Source organism: Trichosurus vulpecula, chromosome 1 (assembly GCF_011100635.1).
Source record: "Trichosurus vulpecula isolate mTriVul1 chromosome 1, mTriVul1.pri, whole genome shotgun sequence".
In the NCBI taxonomy this organism is placed as follows: Eukaryota; Metazoa; Chordata; class Mammalia; order Diprotodontia; family Phalangeridae; genus Trichosurus; species Trichosurus vulpecula.
In genome coordinates, this window is record NC_050573.1 from 62688960 (window position 1) to 62704208 (window position 15249).

At 42.7% G+C, this 15249-nt stretch overlaps 1 protein-coding gene across 1 annotated transcript in view; it reads left to right on the forward strand.

Annotated features, from left to right (window-relative positions):
- Nucleotides 1–15249, forward strand: part of CPAMD8 (C3 and PZP like alpha-2-macroglobulin domain containing 8) — a 161272-nt gene that overhangs the window by 50666 nt on the left and 95357 nt on the right. The window contains exons 14-19 of the mRNA XM_036734810.1: nucleotides 4748–4937; nucleotides 6220–6392; nucleotides 6494–6643; nucleotides 8326–8490; nucleotides 9674–9816; nucleotides 11489–11551. Coding sequence (XP_036590705.1) covers nucleotides 4748–4937; nucleotides 6220–6392; nucleotides 6494–6643; nucleotides 8326–8490; nucleotides 9674–9816; nucleotides 11489–11551 — 884 coding nt within the window. The remainder of the gene's footprint in view (nucleotides 1–4747; nucleotides 4938–6219; nucleotides 6393–6493; nucleotides 6644–8325; nucleotides 8491–9673; nucleotides 9817–11488; nucleotides 11552–15249) is intronic.

Here is a 15249-nt window from a genome sequence, read left to right on the forward strand (position 1 = left end):
AATTCCACTGTGGGAAAGCTGGAAAAGGCCTTTCTTGCAACTGTGGGAACAAAGGATCTTCAGCTCCCGTTACTGTGTGTTCCAATTAGCCAAAGACTTTTTGCATAAACAATTCCATCATTTCATCCAGAAGCTTTGTTAGTGTGTTAGCAGGCACTGTCCTATGAACTATTCGCATGACGACTTTTTAATTGTGTTTCCAGCTCAGTAAAAATGTTCTCTTTTCCAATCTGAAATTCTTAGGGTATAGATGAGTGCTTAGACCAGTTTTGAGGTTGTCATCCTATGAACCCAAGGATGTATGTAACACATTTATCACATAAATTCCTTGGGATTTAGGATTATGTGTCCCAGCTGTATTAATGATTACAATTTGAAATGATGTCAGAGTTGGAAGAGCCCTCAGACATCATCTTTTCCAACCCCCTTCATTTTACAGGTGAGAAAATGGAAATCCACAGGATTTATGATTTGTCCAGGTCTTCATAGCCGATTAATGGAAGAGATGAAACTAGAACCCAAGTCTCTTCCCTCCTAGACTAGAACTCTTAAGGGCTAGAAAATTCTTGTCTTAGGATCCTCTCTTCTATTTCCTTCCCTTGCTTTTCTTAGGCTTTGTGAAACAGGGAGTAGGTTTCTTTCATGTGGCTCTAGAGTTACAGGATCACAGATTTGTCTTAATAGGAAGAGAAACTTCTAACAGTGAGAGATATCTGAAAATAAAATGGATTGCCTTTGCGGTACTGTACTCACTCTCACCAGCACTGAGCTTGAACTACCATTTGTTGATACTCTTTTCTTTAAGAAACTTTTTTGTCCCCATCACTACCCTAACTCCTGCAAAAAGAAGAAACCCTCTATTATAACAAATAAAACAAACCAAAGAATTGGCCATATCTGAAAGGGCGAGCCTCATTCTGTACCTACAGGCCCCCACTTCTCTGCCAAGAGATGGAAGGATGGCAGGTGTCATCATCAGTCTTCTGAAAAAGGCACTGCTTTGATTGGGGCTCTGAAGTCATTCAGATTTGCTTCCTCAGTCCTTTGGCCTTTGTATTCATTGTCCTCCTGGCTCTATTCTTTTCCCTCTTTTAGTTTAGATGAGCATTCCCAGGTTTCTCTGAACCAGTCATATCTGTCATTTAGTTCAGCACAGTAACATTCCACTACATTCATGAACGACATTTAGTTTAGCCATTCTCTAAATAACAGGCACCCATTTTGTTTTGGATGACCTTTTGTTGAGGGGTGGATTAGATGACCTCTAAAGGTTCTTCCAACTCTTAAAACTCTTCAATTTCATTTTGGCCAAATGTGATTAAACTATGCAGTCATGGCCCTAGAGCTAAGATGAGAAAATAGACCCCATTCTGTTCCTTCAAGAAGTGGGGAGGGGGAGACTGTGGGTATAGAATGTTGCCTGTTGTGTTAGACATGGTTTTTCTTTTCTTACATGTTTTTCTTTGTTACAAGAGAGGGCTCACTTGGGACTGGGTAAGGAGAGCAAAGGAATAAACTGGAAATAATTGTAATATAAAAGGTATAAAAACAAAGGCATCACTAAAGCTTTATTTTTTAAAAAACTATCATTCTATAATTTAATATTATTTATTTTTATAATTTTCACTTCTAAGGCTCAAAGTAGATCTTACCAGGTCAGATGTCTTTTTTATTTTTTAATAATAATTTATTTTTCCCCAATTATATATAAAAACAATTTTAAATTTTTTTTAGACTTTTTAGTTTACAACACTCAGTTCCACAAATTTTTGAGTTCCAAATTTTCTTCCTCTTCTTCCCCTCCCCTCCCCACCCAAGACAGCATGGAATCTGATATATGTTCTACATATGCCTTTGCATTAAACTTATTTATACAATAGTCAAGTTGTAAAGAAGAGTTACGACCAATGGAATGAATCATGAGAAAGAAGAAAAAAAAAACAAAAAAGAAGAGAAAAAAAGAGAGAGAGCACAAATAGTTTGCCTCAATCTGCATTGAGACTCTGTAATTATTTCTCTGATGTAGATAGCTCTTTCCATCATGAGTCCTTTGGAGCTGTCTTTGAACCTTGTATTGCCGAGAAGGGCCAAGTCTATCAAAGTTAGTCATCACAGAAGCAGTATGTCTGTGATTATGTACAGTGTTCTCCTGGTTCTGCTCCCCTCACTCATTATCAGATCCTATAGGTCTTTCTAGGTTATTATGAATTCTGTATGTTCCCCATTTCTTATAACACAATAGTATTCCATCACATTCATACACCACAACTTGTCTAGCCATTCCCCAATTGATGGGCATCCCTTTGATTTCCAATTCTTTGCTACCACAAAAAGAGCTGCTATAAATATTTTTGTACATACGGATCCCTTTCCCACTTGTGTGATCTCTTTGGGATACAGCCCTAGAAGTGGTATTGCTGGGTCAAAGGGTTTGCACAGTTTTCTAGCCCTTTGGGCATAGTTCCAAATTGCTCTCCAGAATGGCTGGATCTGTTCACAACTCCACCAACAATGTAACAGTATTCCAATTAAAAACAATTTTTAACCTTCGTTTTAACAAAAAAAAATTGAATTCCAAACTTTTTCCCTCCTTTCCTCTGCTCCCTCCCCTCCCTGAGATGGTAAGCAATCTGATATAGGTTATACATGTTCAATCATGTAAAATATGTTTCCATATTAGTCATTTTGTGGAAGAAGAAGGAAGGAAGGAAGAAAGGAAGGAAAGAAAAAATAGTGTATTTCAGTCTGTATTCAGACTCTTGAGGCAGATAGCATTTTTCATCATGAATCTTTTGGGATTGTCTTGGATCACTGTATTGTTGAGAAGAGGCAAATCATTCACAATTAATCATCATACAATATTGCTGTTACTGTGTACAGTGTTCTGGTTCTGCTTACTTCACTTTACATCAGTTCATGTGAATCTTTCCAGGCTTTTCTGAAATCATCCAGGTCAGATTTCTTAATAATAAAATCAATAGCTGACATTTACATAACACTTAAATGACATCTAGCATAGCCACTTGCACGTAATAGGTACTTAATAAACATTTGTGATTGAGCACATCATCTCTTTTGTGTTAGTACAGTAAGGGAGGTGGGAGAGTTGAGCTGTAGTTGAGTTAGAAAGCAGCCGCTGCTATCACGGCTCTGAAAAGGACCCACCTCCCCACTTTCCTCTCCTGCCAGGAAAAGGAGAGCTATTCGTAGTATTTGCTTACACATTTGCAACTTCTGACTGTCAGGGTTCCGAAAACTCTGACCCAGACAGATCCCAAGGGAAAGGGAAGAACCAAGGGGTCAATGAGAGTGGACAGTACCTTTTCTAATCCATAGAACTATCCGGTGAGATAAGGAGGACTAGGACTGTGCTCATCTGAGAGAAGAGGAGCGGAGAGATCATGTGAGGCTGCTGGTAGCACCATGGATAGAGCCTGGGTCTGGAGTCAGGGAGACCCCATCTCAAATTCCACCTCAGACACTTCCTAGCTGTATGACTCTGGACAAGTCACTTCACCTCTATTTGCCTCAGTTTCCCCAACTGTAAAATGGGGATAAAAATAGCATCCACCTCCCAGGGCTTTGTGAGAGTCAAATGAGGTAACATTTGCAAAGTGCTTATCACAGTGTCAGGTGCAGAGTAGCGGCTATATCAATGTGCTAGTTATTAGATCAAATGATTTGTCCAAGGAAACACAGCTAGTAAATGAGCGACTAGACCAGGGCTCAAATCTAGGTCTACATACAACCTGTGACCTTGGGTGAATCCCTTAACCTCCATGGGCCCCAGTATCCTCATCTCTAACATGAGGGGGATTGGCCTAGACAGCCTCCGAAGTCCCTTCCAGCTGCACATCTGTGATTCTGTGACTCCTGCCTTCCTGCCCTGGGCCTGGGTGGGTAATCTCCATAAAGCACAGGGAAGACCAGAGGCAGCCAAAGCCAGATCTTGTTACATGATGCCCAGTATGGCTACTTGGGGAAATGCCTTTCAGCAGCTGAACTGAACAGAGCAGATTGTGTGACATAAACATTGGAGGTAACCACAGAGGGCATTGAGCCCAGCCTCTAAGTGAGGCTGGAATCTTGTCTGCAGTGTTTCTGGCAAGAGGGGAACTTCTTTTTGCAGCCCTTAAGTCCTATTGCTAGAAAGTTCTCCCTTAAATTGAGGGATGAAATCTGTCTCCCTGAAGCCCCTCGTTCTTCCTGCACAGGTCAGGCAAAACAGTCCTTCCCCTTTAACCCATGATGACTTGTCAGATATTTGAAACCAGTGAACCCAGCCCACCTAAGGCCTCTAGTCTAAATGTCCCATAGTCTTCATTCTGGTCTCTGCCCTCTGGATATGGTCCAGATGATCAAGGTCCTTCTTTAGATGTGGCTTCCAGAGTGAGCAGAAGACAGTGCTCCAGAAGTGGTCTGAGCAGGGAAGAGGGAAGTGGGCTTGTCACAACAGGACATGTGGGAACTCTCAGATCTGAGTCCCATTGGAAAGACCTAGTACCTCATCTGTGCCCCACTGCTGCGTTCCTTCATATACTGGGCTCTGTCAAGGCAAAACAAACAGATCCTGTTCTAAGATAGAGAGCAAAGGGGATCTCTGCCCACCTCTGAACATCTTAACCTTGTGTCGTTTTGTCTGGGGACTTGGGAGGGCTCAGGGTCATTGACATCTTGGTGTGTTCGTATCATCTGTTTCTGTTTAGCATAACTCAGGTTCCCTCTCAGCTGCTGTCTCTTCCCTAAGGTGGGGGACGAAGTCCGTTTTCCTGTAAAGTCCACCTGTCCTTGTGATTTTACTTTATATTATGAAGTTGCATCACGAGGCAACATTGTGCAGTCGGGCCTGCAGTCTGCCAATGTTACACGGCAAAGAAGCAAAAGAGATGCGCTTCCCTCAGACCAGACCAGCAATGTAACCCACCTCCCAGGAACAAGTGAGTACAGCCCTCCTCTTGTCAGACACCATCAATGGCTCCCCAGTACTGCCAAGAGAAAGTCCAAACTCCATAGTTAGTCAGTCAAAACCATGCACAGTCTGGGCCCACCTAATTTTTCAAGGATATTACCTCATATTCTCTAGCATAAACATAAGTGAGGTGGTCACACTAGTCTCTAAATATCCACCCTCTAAGCCTTTGTTCATACCATTCCCCCACTGGTAATTTCCTTTCCCTGTAAAGTATTATTAAGCTGAACACTATGATAGGCTCCAGAAAAGCTAAGCAGATAAATGAAGGCCCCTGCCTGTACGGGGCTTACATTCTAGGAAGAGATAAGGTACACATATAGACAAATATGGCATAAATTAGAATTTGGTCATGTGAAGAATAACTTCCAGTTCTATAGGACTTGAAATTCTCTTTCCTGTGAGGGAAAACTGACAAAAATGCTTTCTTCCCCTCACAATCCTGTGAGGTCGGCGGGACATGTGTTATCATCCCTATTTTATAGAGGGGTAAACTGAGAGCCAGAAAGACAAAGTGAATTATCCAGTAAGTGATGGAGCCAGGGTTTTTTTGACTCTAAGTCTAAAGCTTCTTCTACCCTTACTATATGCTATAGCCTATGCGAGGTAGAGATCCCTTCCATTTTGGGGGCCTGTGAAGGCTTGCTGGAGAAGGTGACCTTTGAGCTGGGCCTTGGAAGATGGGTAGGGTGTTCACAAATGGTGGTCAGAGAGAGAATGATGATGTCATGAGTGTTCCTGGAGCAGTGAAGCATTTGTATTAGAGTTGGTGCTACATGGACATCTTACCCGTAGCATGTGTAGTTTTTTTCCCCTTTTACTAGAATCCACAACTAAAGAGGTGATTTGGACAGACCAGTAATCAGAACTAGCCTTTTCCTAGTCAAGCATCATGATTCAAGTCCCAGAACCTTCCAAGCAGGTAGAGGGCTCCCAGAAGTCCGGGGAGAGTAGCAAAGGGGAGTTTGGGTGCTGTTGGTGCATTTTAGCTCAAAGGCAGTTCAGGTGTATCTCAGGAGGAAGGGAACTACCCATCCCTGGAGATGGGAATAGAAGTTTGGGGTTCAAATAGGAAAGTGTATTTTCTCAAGGTTGCTAGCAAACCTCCAGAAGATGTTAGTACTAGAGTTGGCATTAAGGGTTAGGAGGTTTCTTTTTTGCATCCACATATTTTTAATGCCTTCAAGTTTTCTGGCTAAGTTTGGAATTTAATCATTTAAATTTTTAACAAAATAATGTGTCTTGCTCAGCTTCTCCAGAGACCCAAGGTACTGAGGTTGAGGTGTGCGTGACATACTTACATCTTCAAATCACCCCCAACATGGCTCCTCTCAGCCGCCTGTTGGCATACTACGTAAGGGAGAATGGAGAAGGAGTCACAGACAGTCTGCAGTTGGTGGTCCAAGCCTCATTTGAAAATCAGGTAGGGTGAGCTAAGAGTGGGAAGGAAAACAGAGGGAGGGAAATTCATTTGGCGGGGTTGGGGTTTCCTGCTAGCTGTGAGTGGGAAGTGTCTGTGCTCAGGTTTCAGTGACGTATTCCTCCAACGAGACAAGACCTGGAGATGTTGTTGACATGAAAGTCCGAGGTGCTAAAGGAAGCTGTGTCTGTATTGGGACTGTCGACAAGAGTATTTATCTCCTCAAGACAGGATTTCAGCTGACTCCTGCCCAGGTAAGGAGGGAAGGGCCTAAAGCTGAGGGCTGCCGAAGTTCAGTTACTAATACTCATCGCCGTCGGTCAGCACCAACAACTACCTTCATCATCAGCCATCCTTGTGGCTTTGAAAGCACTTCACAGTCTGGCCCCAACCTTCCTTTTCAGCCTACTCTTCTGTTACTCCTCTGTCAGAACCCAATATTTCACCCAAATTGGTCCACTCACCGTCCCCAGAGCAAACTCTCTCCTCCTGCTTTTGCTCAGATTCCGTGCCGGGAATGCTCTCCCTCCTTTCTTTACTCATCAGAATCATTTCTAGCCATTGGGGCCAGCTTAAATCTACCTATTTGAAGCCATCTCTCCGGACCATCTATCCCAAAGGGAGTTCTGTGTTCCATTGTCTCTTCTAACACTCACTGATTGTACCACTCATTTAGCACATTTTATATTCCTAATTTTGTTGTTGCTGTTCATTCATCTTCAGTCGTGTCTGACTCTTCATGACCCCATTTGGGGTTTTCTTGGCAAAGATATTGAAGTAGTTTGCCATTTCCTTCTCTAGCTCATTTTACAGATGAGGAAACTGAGTCAAACAGGGTCAAGTGACTTAGCCAGGGTCACAGAGCTAGTAAGTGTCTGAGGCCAGATTTGGATTCATGAGGTTGAGTCTTCCTGACTCCAGGCCCAGCGCTCTATCCACTGCACCACGTAACTGCCCATATTCCTAATTAACTTTGTGTTATTATCTGGCTTTCTCATCTTATCCATACACAGATATGTTTTATTTCCCCAACTATACTGTAACCTTTTTTGAAGGTTATCCTATCTAACACCTTCCTTAACACCTTCTAAAACTTCAATACTTGAAAAGATCTGTAGTTACCTGTCAACGTGGGCCATCCGTCCTCTGATGCAGACTGCAACCCTCTTCTGCCTCAGTGAGCAGATTCCATGAATTACTTACCTCAGTATTATAAGGAACAGTGATTTTGTCATGGCGGGTGCTTACTCTACTAACGTTTATGCCAAGCCCTCTGTAACATAAATGATGGTCTTTGAATTGCCATGGACAAGAAAAAAATCAACCTCTGGTAGCCATCCCTATCCCGGCCCTAATGGTGAGTCTCTCTGCTCTTTGCTAGGCTGATAGTTATGTTACTGACACAATTTATTTCTGGAAACCTTTCTACTTTAGAAGGTCCTGCCAAAGCTCCAGGGCCTCCTCGATGAGACCCTGGGAGACTTAGCTATCATAGTTACAACAGGTGCCTCGGCATGGGGATGGCCTCCTTCCTCATCTCGGCTTTTTAGAACCTCTAACTGCCTGCCTCCAAAGCTCAGTTTTTTAAGTGCCGCTTCCTTTACAAGGTATATTCTGGGACCCCCCCCGCCACCTTATTCCTCTCTCTCCTCAGTTTACCTTGTTGTCATTTAGCTGTGAACATGCTGTTCTCCCCAAATAGTGTAATTTCTTCGAGCATGGGAACTGTGTCATCTTCTGCCTGCCCAGGGCCTAGCATTGTGCCTTGCACAGAAGAGATGTGGGATAAGTGTTTTGTAGTCAAATTGGTCAAAAGTATTTTTGAATAATTCCCAATAATTGTCAAAAGTAGCATGCCTTGACCCTGTCCTCTTTTCTTTCTTACCTCTCTCTTCCTTTATCTCTTCTTTTCCTCCTCCTTCCTGGTTGCATTCAGGTTTTCCAAGAATTAACGGAATACGATGTTTCTGATACTTTTGGGACCCCCAAGGAAGACGGGCATTTCTGGTGGCCAGGGATGTCCTCCCACAGACGCCGACGCCGCTCCTCTGTTTTCCCGTGGCACTGGGATATTGCAAAAGACGCGCGATTTGCATTTACTGTAAGCAATACTGTCCTTAGCTCCTCTCCTCCAAAAGGACTTTCTGAAATATATTGGGCTAAGACATTAATTGAGACAAGCAACATGCATCAAAGGAAAAATTGGGAACTAAAAATTTGGCTAACATTTTGGTGAATGTAGGCTAGTAGAAAAAACACTGGACTTGTAGTCAGAAGCCCCAGGCCTGGGTTCTGGTTCTGGCATGTACTTAGACAAGTCATTTCTCCCCTCTGGGCCTCGCTTCCTCACCCATAAAATGGGAATAATACTGCTTGTAGTACCCATCTCACAGGGCGGTGAGGACAGTGCTTTTGGTGGGATGTTCAGTTCTTCTTTCCCAGCTCTACCCACATCTGCCCCCTCTCTCCTGGCATGACTGCTCCCACCCCATAGAGGCCCTCACTGCCCCCTGGCCTGAATGGTGGCAGGAAGCTCCTGACAGGTTTTCCCTCCTCATGCCCGGTGCACCCTTCTTCATTCACTGGTATCCTGAGGCCTGGATTTGGCCGTGTCATCCCTTTGCTCAGAACTCTTCAGAGACTCTTTCCTGCCTGCTGTGGCATGGTAGCTGCTACCAGCAGAAGTTTATTGGATGGAATAAAATCTGGGCTTTGTTTTTGTTTTGTCGATCTAGAATCCATTCCTGAAAATGAATTAATATAGCCCTGTACATTCCCAACCGTTATCTCATCTGATCCCAAACAAAACCTGTAAGGGAGGTAGTACAAATATTATTCTCCCAATTTTATAGATGAGGAAACCAAGGCTAAAAATGATTGTGACATGCCAAAAGTCACATGTCTAGTAAGTGATGAAGCTGGAACTCGAACTCATGTCTGCTGATTCTAGGCTAGCATTCAGACTTTCAAGAAAAGATTAAAGCTCGTTAGCTTTATAGTGTATTCTTTTGCTCTACAGAGTTGGCAAGCCATGATCTGCTTATTAAGTTTCTAAATGGACAAATTAATTATTCCCCCAAATGTGTCAGTTCTCCTTTGCCTGTGCCACCATTTGGATCCTAGAACAAATCAAATATGAAAATGTTTAATCTTGTTGTGCAGCAATACTGCCTGCGTGCTGGTGTGAAGACATGAGTGTCTCAGTTCATATACTTGTCAGCCATTCAGAGGACAACCCAGTCACAGAACTGATGGAGCTCTTTTGGCTGTTTCCCTTTATCTAGGAAACCGGGCTGGTGGTCATGACTGATTCGGTCAGCTTGAACCACCGACAGGATGGGGACATGTACACAGATGAGGCTGTGCCAGCCTTTCAGCCACACACAGGGACACTGGGCAGCACAGCACACTCAAAGATCATACCCAGGTAATGGGGGACTTAGGAAGCTTGTAGCCAACACTCCCTTAATGTGCCAGCTTGAATCTGAGCCAGGTCTGTAGGTCAGGTCCTTAACAAGTAAGAACCTAGGTGACGCGGAGGTAGATGAAATTCTAAGCAAATCTGGTTTCTTACATTTGTGCTACCTTTCGTTCATTCATCCAGTAAACATTTATTAAACTCCTACAATGTGACAGGCACTGTACTAAGTGTTGGGGACACAAAAAGAGGCAAAAGACAGTTCCTGCCCTCAAATAGCTTATAGTCCAATGGGGGAGACAATAGGCAAGCAAATATATATATAAAGCAAGCTATATACAGAATAAATAGGAAATAATCAACAGAGGGAAGAACCTGGAATTAAGAGGGGTTAGGAAGGCTTCCCATAGAAGGTGGGGCTGTAGTTGGGACTTACAGGAAAGTGGGTTGGTCAGTAGTCAGAGCAGAGGAGAGAGAGCATTCCAAGCATGGGGACAGCGAGAGACAATGCCTGGAGCCGAGAGATGAATGGGAGGCCAGTGTCACTGGATCAAAGAGCGCATGTTGGGTAGTAAGGTATAAGAAGACTGGAAAGGTAGGAGGGGGCCAGGTTATGAAGGATTTTGAATGCCAAGCAGAGTGTTTTATATTTGATTCTGGAAGAAATAGGGAACTATTGGCATTTATTGAATGGAAGAGGGTGGGGGGAGACAATATTGGACCTGCACTTTAACAAAATCACTTTAGCAGCTAAATGGAGGATTGATTGGAGTGGGGAGAGACTGGAGGCAGGCAAACCGTTCCCCCCGCCGCATCCAGCAGCTATTGCAATGATCAGACCTGAGGTGATGAGCTCTGAGGTTCTCGGATTCTATTGTACTAAGACAAATAGTTTTTTTAAGATGAGAAGCTGTCATGATAACAAAATCTGTAAATTCCAAATCTCTTTAATGTGGAGAGAATGTCAAAATAAAATGTGTACCAAGATGCTCTGGAAGCAGAAAAGCTGTGGATCAGTAAGAATGAGATTTTTTAAAAACCACAAAAAAACAAAACAAAACCAAAAACTCAGTAAGAGTTAAAAAAAACCATGAAGGAATATTTTTTGAAAAATTCTCTTCTTCCTCAGATTTTCTATGCGGAATGTCAGAATGGAAGAGGACCTTAGAACCCAGAGTGTCAAAGCTAGGAAGAACCTCAGAACATTTTGTCGGGATTCCTCCTTTGTCTCTTTTACACTCTACCTTATTTTTAATTGTCTGTATTTGTTTCTCATCCCCTTAGGAAGCCTCTTAAGAGGAGAGACAGTGTCATTTTTTTATCTTTGTATCATTCCCCTAGCTCAAGGCTTTGCACTTAGTAGCTACTTTATAAATGATGAACAAAATTTAATTGAATGTAAAGAAAGTCAGCGTAGCTTCTTTTGAACACCATAGTTACATTCAATTTTTGGCTTCTAGGTTTGATGTGTATTGATAAAATATGAAAAGAACTGCATTTGGTGAAAAAATGTGTGTTTCATTATGGGGCAAGCTTTGTGTAGATTGGCCCCTTTGTCATTTCAGCCCTGCCACTTTCCTCTTGTCCTCACATGGGTACCTGGCCAACCTGTCCCAATCCAAGGGCCTGTGTAAGCCATTTCCTTGTAAGTTTTCCTTTGTTTCTTTTCTTCTCTTGATAGAGCCGAGAAGAGAAAAAGGACTTTCTTCCCTGAAACGTGGATGTGGCATTGTCTAAATATCAGGTACTAAGTCTTATTCCTTCCTTAATAAAAAAGCATTTGTGAGAAATATGACCATCATAATTTACTTGAAAACTAGAACTAAATGGGCATATTTTTGTCAGTAGTTTTCCTACCTTTAGAAACATGAAGTATGGCTCAGAATCCACATTTGTCCTAAGAAAACTAATGTGGCCTTCTGAAACCTATCTGTGAAATAGAATCGACAATACTTCACACTTCTAGAGCCCTCCGCAATTTACAGTGAGCAAAACCTTCGTGATCCTTAAAATTCTCTTTTGGAGTAATATCTCTTACTTTCTTTTCATAATACATTGATTAAGATGATTAAAATTCCATAAACTATTCACTAGAGCCAGCCCTTTATGACCTCTCCACCTTGGGCAGCTCTGCACTTTGGATGAGTGATGGGGAGCAGGGGTTGACAAACTATGGCCTGCATCCTCTGGCTTCTCTAGATCAGCTTCTGATTGAGACGATCCAGTCTCTACCTCATTTAAAACCAGTCATGTCTTCACCCCCTGGCCTCTCCCCTGTTTAAAAACTGTTTAGGTCATCTTCCTTCTGGTGGTGGAAGAATGGGTCAAAGGAGCTGGGGATGCTGGAGAAAAGCATACATAGCCAATCAAGTCATCAGTAAACATTGATTAGGCAGGTGTTACATGCTGGGCAGTATACTAAGCCTGGGAACGCTAAGACAAGCAAAGAGGGAAGGAAGGAGCATTCATATAGTCCTTGTTGTGTGCCAGGCACTGCGCTAAATACTCTTTATCCTCACAACAACCCTGCCAGGGAGGTGGTTATTATCCTCATTTTATAGCTGATGAAACTGAGGCAGTCAGAAGTTAAGTGATTTTCCCAGAGTCACACAGCTAGTAAGTGTGTGAGGCAGGTTTGGAACTCAGGTCTTCCTGATTCCAAGCCCAGAACTCGTCTACTGTGCTAGGCTACCTCCTCATAATGATGTCTACATCTCTGTAGCCCTTTAAACTTTGCAAAGGATGTATGTGTGTATGTATATGTATATATGCATATACATTTTAAAATTTTGATCCCCACAATAACCCTGGGAAGTAGGGGCTATTATCACCACCATTTTAGAGATGAGGAGACTAAGGTCTAGAAAAGTTAAGTGACTGGCCCAGGGTCACACAGCTAGAAAGTATCTGAGGTTGGGTTTGAACTCAGGTCTTCCTGACTGTAGGTCCAGAACTCTAGCTTTTGCCTTGACCTAACTGCTTTCAAATTCCTGTCCTCAAGGAGATTACATTCTAATGGGAGGAGAACCGAGAAGGAGAGGGCAAAGGTATCTGAGGGATGGTAGAGAAAGTCTGAAGAGTCAGTAGTGGAATCTGGAGAGGATGGAGAAGAGAGACCTATGATGGGGGACAGACATGATCACTATTTCCAAATATCCGAAGGGGTATTATCCTGTGGAAGAGGGATGTCCCCCAGGAAAGCCATGGAAGGAAGTTACTGGGAGGCAGATTTCAGCATCAAAACTATTTTGAAGTGGAATGAGCTCAAACGTTAGTGAGTTCCCCATCTCTGGAGTTATTCAAGCAGGGACTGGATGTCTGCTTTTGGGAGATGTTTTTGGAGAAGTGATTCCTGCTTCAATTAGGACTAGGCTCAGTGCTCTCTGAAGCCCCTTCCATCTCTAAGGTTCTTTAATTCTTTGAGTCATTTGTTTATGATGACAATCTGATGCCCTTAATGGACTAGCCATTTCCTTTGCTTAGGGACACAAGTTGGCATTTATGTGAATAAAATAACAACCTGCTCTCTTATCCTCTGTTCTTTGTTAGGTGATAAGCTTCTTGAGAGTAGGCTCTGTCCTAGTTATGTGTATATCTCTAGCCTCGTCGCCAGCTAACTGCCTGAAGCTTCATGCCAGAAACTTGACTCCAAACTGCGCTGCACATATTCCAAGAGCCAGATGGACCGTCTAGTTGCAAATTTGTTTTTTTTAAGCAAAACAAATTATAAATGGGATAAAAAATGATTGAAAGGTCTATCAATTATGTACTGCTCTCAATCATCAAATCAACAAATGACTCAGAGATAGTTATCTGCAGATTTTATTTACACTCAGAGCACAAGCTCTTCCGCATGAAGAAAAAAACACACCAGACTTCGGAGAGCCCAGAGCATCGGTTTCACAACCTTATATAGAGTGTGAATACATAAGCAGCATGGAAAAAATGGAATTTTCCGGAAAGCAGGAGGAGATGAGGGTATCCATATCTGGAAACAAGTTGTTATTGTTTGTCTTTCATTTTCAGAAGAGGACCATGACATTGGGAAGATGATGTCATGACTTGTAAGTGAATTGGATTTAAGTGAGGCAGGGCTATTCAGAGTCACCAACCTCACTTTCTCCTCCAGAGCCATCTGGGTCCAGTGGCAAGATATAGATAAGAACGACTGGAGATGGCCCCAGATGCAGTGGGAGACCTCGCCTTTGTTTGGGCTCTGGTGGGTCAGAGCGAGTATAAATAGCAATCGTTTCTGCTTTGGCCAGGAAACCCGGGGAGTTTTCCTCTCCCCAAGTGTTGTTTTGTTGGGTTTTGGAGGGCTTTTTTTTAATTGGGTAAAAGAGGCTTAGCTTTAATGACCGACTGGGCATTGCCTCAGACAAACTGAGACCTGGGAAAGACCTTAGTCTACAAAGACCAAGGTCTCCCACTGCATCTGGGGCCATGTTGTCCTGATCTGTATCTTGCCACTGGACCCAGATGGCTGCAGAGGAGAGAGTGTGGTTGGTGACTCTGAACAGCCCTGCCTCACTTAAATCCAATTCACTCGCAAGTCATGACATCACCTGGAAACAAGTAACAAAAAGGGGAAGATAAGGACACGTGCCAGCTGTTCAAAGCAGGAGCAGTGCCTTCTTTCCCAGCTTGGATTCTGCAAGTGTTCTGACCTTGGAGCTTCCAGGAACAACGTCTGGAAGCTCCAGTTAGAGCCAGGGCAGTGTCCTCCTCCTATGGCGAGAAGCCTGAGGTGGGGTTTCTTTCCCATCACCATCTTCCTCTTATTATGGTACCTGCAAGAGGCCTAAGCCAGAAATTCTCTTGCCATGTAAAAGCATTTAGCAGTTCAGCTGCTCTTTACTTATTCTGCCCCAGGATAAAAGTCGCTCAGTGAGTCTTTATAGAAGAGAAATTCAGGCAGCAGATGGAATAGTGGTGGGCTGACATTTCATCAGATGCTAGGAGGGCAGTATGAGGTGAAATATGTGCATTGTGTTTTAGTGGAATCTTGTTAATAGATAGATTTAGTCATTCCTTTTTAAGAATCAAATATAAATCTTTCCTGAATAAAGTGCCTGAGGATCAGATGTGGATAAAAATAATTTATGATTCTATAATTATTTCTTTATGTAGCACATACTGAATCCAAGATGTCTGTAGGAAAGTGGGCATAGGGAAGAACATTTCAGTAAGAAATCATAGAACCCCAAGGCAGATTGGAAGTGATCTCAGAGGGCATAGAGATGAATACCTGACGTATCATCCCAGTATGGTGGTATGAGTATGGGGGTGGGGTGTATATACAGGATGTCCTAAAATTTTTTATGGAGTTTTAAGCTATTAAATCTTTAATAGTTTATACTAATAATACTAAATACTAATGCTCATAATACTAAAATATGCTAATAATACTAAATACTAATAACACCAAAACTAGTAAAACTT